This window comes from Amblyomma americanum, chromosome 5 (genome assembly GCF_052857255.1).
Source record: "Amblyomma americanum isolate KBUSLIRL-KWMA chromosome 5, ASM5285725v1, whole genome shotgun sequence".
Taxonomy (NCBI): domain Eukaryota; kingdom Metazoa; phylum Arthropoda; class Arachnida; order Ixodida; family Ixodidae; genus Amblyomma; species Amblyomma americanum.
In genome coordinates, this window is record NC_135501.1 from 198,700,337 (window position 1) to 198,714,796 (window position 14,460).

Below are 14,460 nucleotides of genomic sequence, written 5' to 3' on the forward strand. Positions count from 1 at the left end.
TGCGCCATGGTGCAATAAGGAAATGGTTACCGCAAAGCTGCTTTAGGTATGTGGCGCAGAACGCATGATGCATGTACACCCATTCAGTTCAGGGGTGTTACATCTAAGTTTTGCCAATACTTCAAAAAGGTTTCATGGTTGCTATGCGTGTCGAATAAGCGCTGTTTTCCTCAGAGTGCCATTAAGCCGGTGGCAATTTTTTTACAACGCGTTCAGCTAAGTACCAAAATTTAATAAGAAACCGCTTTACATATAACTTGTCAAATATTGCTATAAACATCTTTAGCCCGTGGCGAAAAAAAATCATGCTGCATCACTTCCATGAATGTGGATTTCAACTGATTCAATTTTTTATCACAGTCATTATCACCAGCCTAACTATAATCACGGCACGACAAAGGCCTCTCCTGTATCCCTCCAGCTGGCCCTGTCCTGTGTAAGCTGTACACACGCTGTCCCGGCTAACTATGTAATCATTTCTTGCTGCCGCCAAAAAAGATTCAAAAGCGGCTGTGTAAAACTTTTATAGAAAAATTGACTGGGCCTCTTAGACATCTGGCTTGGCCGGCAGGTGCCCAGGTGTGACTTCCCTAGACAAATTTTACGGGGTCTCCCTGAGGACCATGTCTAAAACGAAGAAATTAGCATAGACGAGATCATGAACACAAAATCCATGGAAGCGTGCTCCTCTATCTCTTACAGCATGTTTTTAACTGCAACAGAAAATGTGCTGACGTGCTGTTAGTTTTGCATAGCAGCTGATATATAGAGCTCTTAGGGCAATGTTGATATCAGTGAAGTGTTAATGAAAGTGCTTCGACTCTAAGGCCTTCAAGGTTTCTTTCTAAAACCTAAGTGCCCCATGTTTTGCGTGCTCCCTGATAAACTTTTCAACTATTTGATTGATATTCATTGAAAAAAAAACAAACATGAGAACCGAAACAGCATGAGATAAATTCTCGATTACAGATTAGCGCTCTTCGCCAAATACTACGTGGTGAAACATGGTTAGTAATGTCTTCCACATCACTGCAAAAATAAGAAAACATGCTACTAAAATTGGGCGTCAATACTTGTTTAATAACTTTTGAAAGAGCATGCTATGGCAATTGATTCGTATCTATCACTATTACCGAAAACTTATTCATTCGCTAAGAGTACGGGAAAGGGCATCCATGTTCATTCAAAGCGTGTTCGAGGACATAAAATGGTGGCGGAGTATCTTGCAATCCCGAGATTTGTTCCTTTTTTAGTGTTGAGCGCTGCAATAAAACCTCCGTAAATTTAGAAGAGCATACATGAACGGGACATGATACAAAACTGCTTATCCCGGACTGTAGCTTTTTTTAAATGCTCACACAATGTAATAAGTAGACTGCTAACTAAATAAAAATGACTAATTACCCAACTATACACATCGCATAATATATCAGGACCTGCTCTTGCGTTACGCTTTGAACGTCATGCTGCTCTGATTCTAAAACTATAGCGCGAATGAGTGTGTTCGTCTTGTCGCAAGTTAGCTGAATCACACCCTGTATATTTATGAAGCCGCTTCGGGTTCAATGGTAATAATTTCGCGTTCATGCGCTGGCATATATGCCTATAAGCAGCAATTAATCCCTGACACGAGTGTCGATGGTCGTTTATTAGGTTATCGCTGCAGGATCAATGAATTTGCATTTATTCACCAGCTACATTTCACCAACGTTTCCATTTTGCACGCGTTCAGTACATTTACACAAGGTTACCTATAGCTGCCTTCTAAGCCTACAATGTCACCTCTGGAATAATAATAATTGGTTTTTGAAAATATTAAACGGCGCAGAATCTGTCTCATATATCGTTGGACACCTGAACCGCGCCGTAAGGGAAGGGATAAAGGAGGGGGTGAAGGAAGAAAGGAAGAAGAGGTGCCGTAGTGGAGGGCTCCGGAATAATTTCGACCACCTGGGGATCTTTAACGTGCACTGACATCGCACAGCACACGGGCGCCTTAGCGTTTTCCCTCCATAAAAACGCAGCCGCCGCGGTCGGGTTCGAACCCGGGAACTCCGGATCAGTAGCCGAGCGCCCTAACCACTGAACCACCGCGGCGGGTTTTACCACTGGAACAAGTGAAGAATACGCACAGGTCTTCATGTAGTGGTGCGTTACAGCCATCGACATTATGCCGGAGATGGTCTCGAAGCAGTGGTCTTCCATGCTCAAGCCGACACGCTGGTCGGCCGCAACGTGCTTCCTCATCCACTCGCCGTGGGCTAGTGGAAGGAGCCGGCGGAACAGGCCCCAGGCCAACAGCACCCGGGCGTCGTAGCGCGCCAGGCGGGCGCTGTTCATCATCAGCCCGACGAGAGCCGGAGCCTTGTCGAATAGCATCACGTTGTCCTGAGCTGTGAACGCCCGCCTCGTGAAGTGCTGGATCGCCCACACCCACTGATCTGGAAGAGGAGAGCGGTATATAAGGAGACTCTAGTTATGCAATGCGATAGTGCAAGCATCACCGGCGAATACTCTCATTTAGATGTGAACGGCTCTTCGGGGAAAGCTACCAAGAAACATGAACCCTTAAGAATCTGAGGCTTTCCATCGTTCCTTGGAAAAACAGCGCGCCTTTATACACGGACAGAGGCAGATATACCGACAGCGCTGTGTCATTTTATCTGCCTCTGTCCGTGTCTAAATGTGCGCTGTTTTTCCAAATATGAGCTACCAACTAGCCCGTTTGACCACCCTCATTATCGTTCCTGTACTTAAGTATGACTGTATAAGCTGTAATATATTTCCCCTGCATTATTTCTTCTACACGTTTGTATTATTTTCTTCTTGAAGAGGCAACAAGTGCACATCTCATGGTCATTGTTTACTAATTCAACTTATCATTACCTAGACGTGGAACCTGTTTGTGAAAGTGTCACAGTGTACATATTATGCCATGCTTTTCCGAGCTGCAACATGTAAAGGGTGTCGAGGGCCTCTCAAGCTGCGCACTATCTGCTTTTCTCTCGGCCTACACCCTTATTTGTAATGGAAATCAATAAAAAAAAGGAAAGAAAGGAAGAAAGAAATAAAGAGAAAGAAAGAAAAAGAGAGAAAGAAAGACGAAAGAAGAAAGAAAGGAAAAAGGAAAGAGAAGAAAAGGAACGAAGGAAAGAGAAAGAAAAAGAAGGAAAGAAAGAAGGAAGAAGAAAATAAAGAAGGAACGAAAGAAAGAAGGAAAGAAAGAGAAATAAGAAAGGAAGAAAGGAGGAAAGTAAGAAAGAAAAGAAAGAAAGGAATAAAGAAAGAAAGGAAGAAAGAAAGAAGGAAAGAAAGAAGGAAGAAAGAAGAAAATAAAGAAGGAACGAAAGAAAGAAGGAAAGAAAGAGAAATAAGAAAGGAAGAAAGGAGGAAAGTAAGAAAGAAAAGAAAGAAAGGAATAAAGAAAGAAAGGAAGAAAGAAAGAAGGAAATAAAGAAGGAACGAATGAAAGAAAGGAACAAAAAAAGAAAGAAAGAAAGAAGGAAGGAACGTTTCAGCAGGTGTCACCAAGCCAGTTACAACAAAGCTCGAATGCGTCGGCTGTCTGAATTCCTTGGCCTTCCCTGCTGAACGTCTAAGACGCGGTGCATTTGGTTGTCTTCGCTGCAGTAAAATCAGACAGGACAGGCAGCCTCCTTGAGAAACCGTTGACTGGTTACGCTATTTGAAATGATGGAGCACTGGGATCTCCTTTCGATGGACTATACTGTTGTCCCATATTCCACTCCCTTTTCCAGAATGGCTGCACTCTGGCAAAGCGCGCGCCCTCTGCAGGAGCAGATACACTCCTTCTATTACGAAGTTTCTCGGCACAAACAACTGAGCAGCGGAGCGAGGAATCGAACCATTGAATTCACCATCGCTAGCCAGGCGCGCTCTTGACTAGCGCTAAAATGAGCGTCGATGCTATTTACTTCATTTTGAGTCTTGCGTACATTTCGAGAGCTTCTGCAGTCTCTCTCCACAGATCGCTGACGCGATAAGAGTTGGCACAGATCAGTAAACGACAAAGCTGTCCAGGCAAAAGCTGCACACCGCCGAAAATGTTCGCTCGGAAGCAATTTCACGGTGCACGGTATGTTGAAGATTCGCCCTTCGCAAACTAGATAACTGGCGCATTGTTGTACAATTATTTTCCTTACAAAATATGCGTAGCTTCATCCTTCGCTCTTGTCAAGCATTCACACTGTAGTAGTAGTAGTCTTGAAATATGAAGTGTTTAGACTGTTATTTAGCGGAAAATCGCGAAAGTTTACGCGGATCTGACAGAAGTGTTATCTTGCCTTTGCATTATACGCCCTGCCCAATCCCATTGTTTCTTGATTGCGTCCGTAGACGTTGTTAACCCGCGTTTTCTCCCTGGCCCCCTCTGCCCTATTGCTGTATCTTAGCGTTACACCTATTATTTTCCTTTGTATAGCTCGATGTGTTGTACTTAGTTTAAGTTGAACACTTTTTGTTAGCCTCTACGTTTCTGCCCCATAGTTGAGTACCAGTAAGAAGCAGCTGTTATATGCTCACCTACCATTTCCAGCACTTCTCTAGCAATCGCAAACTTCTGTTCCCTTCCGCAGCTGTTGAACAGCAGTTCGGTTTTACTAATATTAATTTTTAGATCCACCGTTCTGCTTTCTCTATCTGAGCTATTCATATATTTGCAATTGATCTCCTGAGTGACTTAGCAAAAAAATGTAATCAGTGAATCGCTGATTACTAAGGTATTCGAATTACTCTTCTCTTCAACTGTTCCAAATCAAAGCCTCTGAATACACCCTGTAAAGAGGCATTGAATAGCATTGGATATATTGCGTCTCCTTTCCTGGCCTTCCTTGTCGCAATTTTAGTCTTTATGGAGGAGTATGGTAGTTGTGCAGCCGTGATAGATATGTTAGAGCATTTTTACATATGACTCTTCTACACCACGATTTTGTAATGCCAGCCTGACTGCTGAGATCTAGACTGAGTCAAATGCTTTCACGCAAATCTATGAAGGCTATATACAAGGCTTGTTTTTATGTTGCCCATTTTTCTATCACCTGATCAATATTGTGGGTATGCTCTATTTTCGAGTAGCCTTTAGGAAAGCCTGCGTGATGATTACTTGTTGTATTTTACTGGGCTTCACACCTGCGACTGAATTTTTCTGGATGGTGACGGCGGTTGGGTGGGCGCCACCTCAGACAGGTGGGTTGTGTGGGTTGAAGAGCTGGCTGGTGCTTGTGGACAGCAGCGCTTTCTCGTTCGTCTGCTGCGTGGTCTTATAGTGGGAGGAGACGTTGTGGATGTTGGTGGTGGATGGTGGAGTTGATGGTGGATATGCCACGTCTGGGGAGCAGAGTTGGTTGGTAGATGGTGTTTATAGAGAGTGAAGGTTGGTCAGGGTGAGGTTGGGCGGTGGATCCAAGGTGCTTGGGCAGCTCATAGTTGTCTGATGAAGGGTGGATGCTCCTCGCTTTGGTCTGTAGGCTTCAACAGGCACCAGACAGATTTCGTGAAGTGTTTGTGCGTGAGAGGGGGAGAAGGTAATACAGTAGCACTGATTTCGTAGTAAAATCTAACACTGCTTTCGTGTCAAATTTCGTTATGAGACCGAGATTAATGCAGCTAACTTAGAGACTCCGATACTGTGGTTCCTACGTAGAGAAAACGGCATTCTAGTCAGCTCTCCCCGTACACCCTAAACACGAAAACACCCAAATGGGAGTAAAAAGGGAGTACGCTCTCGTCTAGTGCACATTCTTTTATGAAAGGGAGAGCGCTAGAGGGCAGTTTACTCCCATTTTATTCCTTTCTGTTCAGAGTGTATTCTCATCTTCAAAGGAAGCGTGGCGTAATGGGAAACAAGCGTACCTTTGGAGATGATCTTTTGCGTATAGTTTCCAAGTTCCTCTACAGTTGTCATAGTCTCCGGAAACTTTTCCTCCTTAAGGTCGTCCATCAAATCCAGCACTGCAGGGAAGTAAGACGATCACAGCTCGAGATTACTTGCTTTTCTTTCAAGACCGCATGCAGATTTCGCGCAATTTAAATTTTTTACAGTGCCTCTGTTTATGGTTGGCAATATGGCACAAAGAAGGAGATTGCGTTTATATTTACTTTTTTATTTAATCATACTGTCGACGCACGCCAAGACAGGAGTTGCAGTTTTTCACATACACATAACTGCGAAAACATTTGCACGTGAAATACGACAAAAGCAAGGAAAATAAACAAAATGTTAGAATGTCAGCAATTTAGGCACATATGAAAACACTTAATATGACAAACTGTTCTGAGGACAAACCTAAAAGCAAATCTCTGAAAGCGCAAAACTTTGTGCTCCATCGAAACCATGTGATTTGAAAAGAAAGGCGTATAGCCGAAGTAAAAGTTGTACAAGCAATAGTCATAAAAAAACTGGTGCCAATGAGCGGTTTAGAAAGCAAACCAATCAAAGAGGCATCATCATCAGCCTTATTGCGCCTACTGCAGGGAAAGAGCTCTGCAATTTCTCTCCAAATAAACCGGTCCTGACCAGCTGAGGCTACCTTATCTCCACTATCTTTTTAATCTCATGCGCCCACTTAACTTTGCGCCGCCCAAAGAAGCAACACACATATAGAACTGAAAACAGTGACAAGACTAATTCACAAAATATCATATGGACTTAATATCCTAGCAATGCAGCTTCAAAGCTTCTAGCATCATAACTGCTTACATAATTTTGCCGATTGTTTTTCTCGTTCATTATAATATTAAAAAAACAGTCAGTCCTGTAATTAAGTGGTTTACTATATTTGCTGTGCTAGGTTCTTCACTGGCTGAGAATGTCTGCTATAATGTTTCAAACGAAGTTTATACTAGAATAGGCACTAAAACGACCATGCATTTAGACTGCCTTCCAAAGTAAAAGCTACAAAGGCCGGTAGAGTCAGCCCATTCCATTCACTTTTACTTGCAAACTCAAAGCAAGTTCATTCAAATCCTTCCGAGAGCCGTCACTGTGCTCCCTGAGCTTCATCTGGAATATCAACCGAGTCGCTTCAGCGCAGTCACTGAGATCCGAGTTCTACTGCAAAAGTTCAGGAGACCGTCACCTGTGACCATTTTCAGTAAGGCTTAAAATAATATGGGCGTGCTTCACATCTTTATGCATTTTCAGCCGCTTGAAATAACAAATGCGAGTTTATAATTTCCAACTGAATGCTGTACACATGGTTTACAAGCGTCGTCATAAATTATCACATCACTCCTCTTTCTTACCCGTAGACCGTCATGAAGTTTTCGTTATGTTTGACTCCCTTTAGTTATTTCTGTTTTGTTTATTCGAAGTCTGCAGACTCTTCGTAGAAAAAAAATCAAGCTAGGAACTACCAGACAGAAGATTATACACCAATGTCTACGAAAACTAAGGTCATATAAGTCAATGTTTTCCAAATACACCCTAAGGATTTGTTCACAGACATTATATTTGACTGAGGTCTAATGACAGTCTATGTAATCCAGCATTTTCGAAGTGAGAGGTCAGTTATTTTTCCGTACTCTTCAGAAAAAGACTGCCCAGTGAAAGAAAATTGTCGCGTTGCTTCTAAATCGCTCACAACGAGTCCACTCACCAGCGGTTTCGCCGATAACGATCCGTGCTACGATCCGCGCCCAGTCAAGGCTTGTGTCGTACACGCGCAATATTCCTTGGTACAACTCCGCCCTGAATGTGTCGTTCACGAAGTGGTGCTTATCCCGCATCCAGTCCTGGTCCTCTTTGGTTATGCGCATCTGCAGCAGAGAGACGGTAGATCTCATTACTCACCTGGTCATGTGGGAATGGCTACGAAGCAGCAGTGGCCTTTCGTCCTAATCATGTATAACATTACAACTGACAGCGCTGTCAGCGGTAAACGTCCAAACAGTTGTCGAACTGACTGACGGAAGCCCTGTCTAATTAATTGGTGTCGCATCGGAATAGTAACAGGTAAGAGACACAAAGAGACATCTAGTGCTCCTGCGCATGGGCAAACAACAAAGAGGGAATTACCATCTCGTTCTTACAGGTAATCTAAATTGATACGTGCTATCTCCTGTAGGGGCACTACTCTGTGCTGGCGTTAAAAACTCGCAGCTTAAAGAAACGTCGTTTGCGTAACATCCGCAACGGTCTGCTACCTTAGTTTCTTTCGTGATGGCATTTTCCTGTCAAGTAGGGCGCGGGACAGACTGCGGCGAATTATTAGACTTAAGGTACGGTGTTTGGTTTAGGGTTTATGGGAGTTTAACGTCCCAAAGAGACTCAGTCTATCAGAGACGCCGTAGTGAAAGGATCCGGAGATTTCGACCACCTGGGGTTCTTTAACGTGCAGTGACATCGCACAGCACACGGGCCTCTAGAATTTCGCCTCCATCGAAATTCGGCCACCACGGCCGGTATCGAACCCGCGTCTTTCGTGCCGGCAGCCGAGAGCCATAACCACTCAGCCACCGCGGCGGCTTTTAAGGTACGATGTCACAGTTTTAAGTAATTGGAGTGAATCCTTATATATCAGACTATGGAGAAGGGAATAGTTTGGTTTATGGTTTGGTTTATGGGGTTTAACGTCCCAAAGTGACTCAGGCTGTGAGGGAGCCGTAGTGAAGTGCTCCGGAAATTTCGACCACCTGGGGTTCTTTAACGTGCACTGCCATCGCACAGTACACGGGCCTCTAGAATTTCGCCTCCATCGAAATTCGGCCACCACGGCCGGTATCGAACCCGCGTCTTTCGTGCCGGCAGCCGAGAGCCATAACCACTCAGCCACCGCGGCGGCTTTTAAGGTACGATGTCACAGTTTTAAGTAATTGGAGTGAATCCTTATATATCAGACTATGGAGAAGGGAATAGTTTGGTTTATGGTTTGGTTTATGGGGTTTAACGTCCCAAAGTGACTCAGGCTGTGAGGGAGCCGTAGTGAAGGGCTCCGGAAATTTCGACCACCTGGGGTTCTTTAACGTGCACTGCCATCGCACAGTACACGGGCCTCTAGAATTTCACCTCCGTCGAAATTAGACCGCCGCGGCCGGGATCGAACTCGCGTCTTTCGGGCCAGCAGCCTAGCGCCATAACCACTCAGCCACCGCGGCGGCTTGGAGAAGGGAATAGTCTGCGGTGATGCAGATATACAAGGGGGCCCCAACTAAAGGCAACCATGGTTGTAAAAAAAATACAGGGTCCTAGCCTAGTCAAAAAGAGTGGTGTTGACACTCGCGTGGCCTAGTATGCGATAATTTTTCTCCTTCTACAAGGTTATCCGCAAATATTAATTATATAATCTTTGAAACCTCGGCTGCAGGATGATTCTCAATTTAGAACTTTTATATCATCTTGAAAAACCGCTGCTCAAATCTTTGTCCTAAGGTTCCAACTATTAAGTATTTTTAGTGGCTTTAAAGGAGTTGAAACACTAAAATAATTCGGAGGATGTTTTTGTTATAGTATGATGCGCACGACATTAGTAAACATGAATCACCACGTGAAATTCGACACCGATGCCTAAAATGTTGGCTAATCAGGTTTTTGTTGAATGTAAATGAGTTTCCAGTAGTCAGATTTATTGTTACAACCAAATTTAACATGTTGCTTAATCTGTTTTTACATATAAATACGTTTTCGGAACGAAAAAATTCTGCTGAACAGACCATGCTATTCTCGACAGCCATGAATTTGCTTCACTCGACAAGGAAACAATATTTAAAAAATATTTGTTACTTTTAGCTGGGACGATCTATGCAGTTACTACGCAAGCACATTCGCTTTGATAAGTGGTGGTAGCAGTTTTGGACGACGAGAAAAATACAAGCATAATCGGAACTGGTTGGAATTCATGTGCCAGTAACTAATAATAAGGCTGAACTGTTCAGCAGAAAATGAACAGCCGGTAACGCTAACGTCGAGGGAAGAAAGACTGGATCGAGTACATAAGAGGAGGAAGCCAAGCTAAAAAAATTGTAGTTGAAATGAAAAGGTTGAGACATGCAAACGGAGGGACACAAGGGACAGTAATAATGTGTCTTGAATGTCACCGATGTAGACCACAAATTTTCGGTTGCACTTTTTTTCGGGGTGAATTCCATCTATAAATTTGCTTGGGTCCAGGGAACAATCGTTGCTTTTTAAACCAGCGTTGCTGTTCAATCGCTCTAGCTCGTTTGGCTGCTTATCTCAAGGGTCACAGTTTCGAGCCCAGCAGCGTTCTCCGTATTTCGATGGAAGCCAAATACGAAAAATCCGGTGTGATGTGCGATATCAACGCACGTTAAATAACCCGAGGTAGTCTAAATTAATCCGGAGTCTTCCACTGCAGCGTCTCTCATAGATCGTGTGTCGCTTCGGGAACTCCCCAATGCAACATTCCTCCTACAAAGCTAAATAGTGGCCGCGGCGAAAACTTACGCCTTCAGGTCACAAGAGGCGTAACTTTAATCGGTCAACTACACTGAACCCGAAGTTTATTTTTAGCTTTATTGTTTTTCCGTCATTGAGTGCCGCCATGAGCGCGTAAGCGCAATACCGACACGACACGACATGGAGCGACATGGAGCTACATGGAGTCGCATAGAGTGCGATACCCAAAAAGATATGACGATTTAAAGATAGCGTGAGATGCACACTCATGGCGCCATTGACGTCACTGCCACGACAGTTGCCAGACCCGCAAGCTGCCAAACAAATAAATAAATATTTGCTGCGCCAAATCACCTCATTTTTCAAGAAATTTTAATTTGGCGCATGAGCAATAAGCTGCGATAAGGAATTAACCCTATTACAATTGATTTTTTATTTCCACCGGAAAGAAATATTTCTCGGTCTAAATCGTATATTCAGGCTTTAAGAAAGACAATTTGTTAGTTTTTCAGCGCAAAAAGAAGCGGTTCATTTTTTCAAGGGTGTGTACAATTTAGTACGTCATAATTGGCTAAAGTAGTAACACCGAAATGAAGCGATTATTCAAGTAAACACCCAAAGGATCGTCAAACAAATTTCTATTTCGAGGGTGCTTATTATGGTACAAATGGCGAAAAAAAAACGAGGAAGTTACTGGCGGTGGCAAAATATGTAGGCACAAAAATGACGGACAACGTGCCATACCCCTCCCCCCCCCCCTTTAATGATTCGCAAGATACTTTTTACGGCGTGTCTGGTTCCATGACCGCTTTAATGTTTTTATTGTTAATCATGCACCACCGCAAGCAGCACGGACCATGGCCAATGTCCGATATTATTAGCAAAGACCGGTCCCACAAAGCACCACAATTTGTCAATATATTCCCAATGATGGGCCGATGCCCTGTGCTCCTAGGGACACAATGGTTTTCACACTGCAGCACTTGGAATAGCTGCCTTTAATATGAGTAACCGCAATACCATTTTCCCCTGTAGTGTAGCGAGGGAGGCCGGCATTGTATCTACTCTAGTCACCAAACAGAATCCTACGTACGAATAATGTGTATTTAGCGATTCTCGGGACGTTCCGGAAGAGGCCGAACATCACGAAAGGTTGCAAGCCAAACTCGAAGTTCAGCCTCACAATCCTGTTGAGCATGTCGAAGTTGGGGTCGTTGGAGGTATCGGCGAAGTCGAGGCCCAAGTCTGAGAAGAAACTCTTCAGTAGGTGCACCTGCAACAAGAGCAAGACAGCTGAATAGCGGTGAAAGCAACAAGCGGCATAGAAACTATCGTAGAGGTGAAAAGCTATGCCATTATCGTCACCACCATCAGCTCGACTGCGCCCACTGCAGGGCAAAGGCCTCTCCAATGTCCCTCCAACTGATCCTGTCCTTTGCCAGCTGCGGTCACCGTAGCCCCTCACACTTCTTAATCTCATCCATCCACCTAACCTTCTGCCACCCCTTAGTACGCTTGCCTTCTCTTGGAATCCACTCCGTTACCCTTAAGGATCGGCGGTTATCTTGCCTTCGAATCACACCCCTTGCCCAAGCCCATTTATTCCTCTTGATTTCGACTAAGGTGAGTTCCGTTTGACCTTGCGAGGCGCTGATGGTCATTGTCTCATCGACTTTGAAATCGGAAGTTGTACCCTGATGAGTAGAGCTCTCGCTCTAAAAAACTAAGATCCTGCTTTCCGGAGACGATGCCTGGCAATGGCAGGAGTATAGCAAAGTTTCGACCAGCGAGTGTTCGAGACTGTTAAGGCGAAAGCTTTTCTTCGCTCATGAGTGGCGTGGACAGAAGTTGTGATGAAAGTTTGTGGGCGGAAGTTGTCCATACGAACTGTCAATCATAAGTTTACGGCAATTAAAACAAAAATGTAAAAGTTGATTAAGCAACAGTTCATAAGCAACATATATGTAAGGGAATAAAAACCAGAAATGGAAAAAAGTAATAAAAATGATAAATAAAAATGAAAAATAAAAATAAATAGAAAGAATAAAAGTAATAATAAACACAAACAAAATAAAAGAATAACAATACAATAAAACAAACAAACAAAGATTGAAGAAAATAAAAACATGAAAAATGGAGGGAGAAAAGGCAGGGAAATGCTTTCGCATTCCCGCTTATTAAGCAAACTTAAGAAAAATCCCGTAACTTTTTTTTTAAGAAAAGAAGGTCGCTGCGAATCGTACTGCCTCTAAACAGAAGGTGGCCCACCTCGGAATTAAGAGGGCTGGATCCGAGCTGCACGCATGCACGGTACAAACCGGCAGCTTTTTCCGTGGGTGTCTGACCGGCCAGGGGGACGTGGATGGTCGCCAGCATGCGCCTGGCTGCTTGGTCCGTATGGTTGGTCATCTGACAGCAGCAGCAGTAAGGACAGGCGGCAACAGGCAAGCTCACGTCAGGGACAGCGAAATTACGGCACAACAATTGACAAGGCTATCTAACGTTCTCTCCATTTACACTATACAGACTCTTCATTACAACAATTATTTCCTATGCGTTGTTTTAAAATGGTGGCCGTACTCGGATCACTTTTGGCGTCAGATATTCCGCCGTGGCCATGCAGTATTGTACCTGGAAATTGTGCCTTCCCCTCCTGCCTGCAGAGGCCGTTGTTGTGGTGCGGTCTGTTTTGTTTTGGCTTTATATATGGGTCGCACTCCCGCTCCATGCCGACAGCTGGGGCTGACTCCCACGCGCAACGTATCGCGGAGTTTTAAAAGTAAACTGCCTTTGAAATGAAGTTTCATACTTTCACAATCTGTTCTAGGATGCAGAAGGGTTGAAATGCGGGCCAGTTCGTACATTAAAACTTGAAAGAAAAAAACAGTCCAAAAAGACAAGAGAAGGAGTGTTCCCACCACAACGACTGGTAATTGTGGCGTTATCGAGACTCATTAGTGTTCGCTCTTACGAAGCGCCACTATGCCGTTGGTTGACTGAGCCAATCCTCGCCGTTCTTAAAGAAAAGGATTCATGAAACCGCAAGTGGAAGCCGCCCCCCCCCCTCCCCCCAACACAAAGGTAATGTTTTCTCGCGTCGATGATGAGGGCACGAAAAAAAAAAGCTTATTACACGCGTCTCGTTGAACAGGCTTTCGGCAATTCACATAAGGTCTGGAAAATAATAAATGAAGCCAGTTTGCGCCGTGTTCTCCCGGAGAGAATAGATCGCAATACTATAGAAAGATTTAATTCCTTTTTCACCAATATCGGCCCATCATTGGCTGCTCAACTCCCTGAATCACAACAACAAAATGCTGCATCCAATCCAGTTCTCAATACTTTTGGAATGTTTGAAATGGAACCCGATGAAATTACATCCATTATTCTCGGTTTACCGGGCAATAAATCTGCCAGACTGAACGGAATTTACGCACGCATATTTAAGAAAAACACCGATATCTTGGTATCCATATTATGCAAACTTTTTAATCATTCATTAAAATGTGCATAGTACCCCTCCGCGCTTAAGATTGCCAAAGTTGTCCCGGTATACAAAGATGGAGACCGATCCAACCCGTCAAGCTACAGACCCATTTCTGTCCTAAGTGTTGATAATATTTATGAAAACATTCTAACCAGGAATATTTGCAAATTCTTAGCAAAATATACTTACTCTGTCAACAGCAACGTGGATTTCGAAAACATCATTCAACGGCATCTGATGAAAACAAACTGGCCGCCATTGTATTTGTTGATTTAAAGAAAGCGTTTGATACCGTGGACCACGCTATTATGCTCAACAAATTAAACCATTATGGATTCCGTGGTTAAGCCTACAGCTTACTTTCCACTTACATTGAAAACCGTCCACAAGCTGTTGTTATCATTGACATTATATCAGCACTTCAATATTTGCAGACCGGGGTTCCTCAATGATCCGTTTTAGGGCCCACGTTATTTTCGTTATACTCGAATGATTTGCCGAAGGTCCTAAGTTGTTCTGTTATTTTAATGTATGCAGATGACACTGCGGTCATAGTTAAAGCTGACAACCATGAGGATTGAGAAGCAAAAACAAACGC

At 43.8% G+C, this 14,460-nt stretch overlaps 1 protein-coding gene across 1 annotated transcript in view; it reads right to left on the bottom strand.

The window, feature by feature from the left end:
- Positions 1-14,460, bottom strand: part of LOC144134505 (uncharacterized) — a 30,387-nt gene that overhangs the window by 6,508 nt on the left and 9,419 nt on the right. Inside the window, exons 4-10 of the mRNA XM_077667413.1 lie at positions 12,644-12,784; positions 11,469-11,648; positions 7,617-7,776; positions 5,872-5,970; positions 5,204-5,346; positions 2,887-2,899; positions 2,133-2,441 (exon numbers count right to left, since the gene is read on the bottom strand). Of these exons, the coding sequence (XP_077523539.1) occupies positions 2,133-2,441; positions 2,887-2,899; positions 5,204-5,346; positions 5,872-5,970; positions 7,617-7,776; positions 11,469-11,648; positions 12,644-12,784 (1,045 nt within the window). The remainder of the gene's footprint in view (positions 1-2,132; positions 2,442-2,886; positions 2,900-5,203; positions 5,347-5,871; positions 5,971-7,616; positions 7,777-11,468; positions 11,649-12,643; positions 12,785-14,460) is intronic.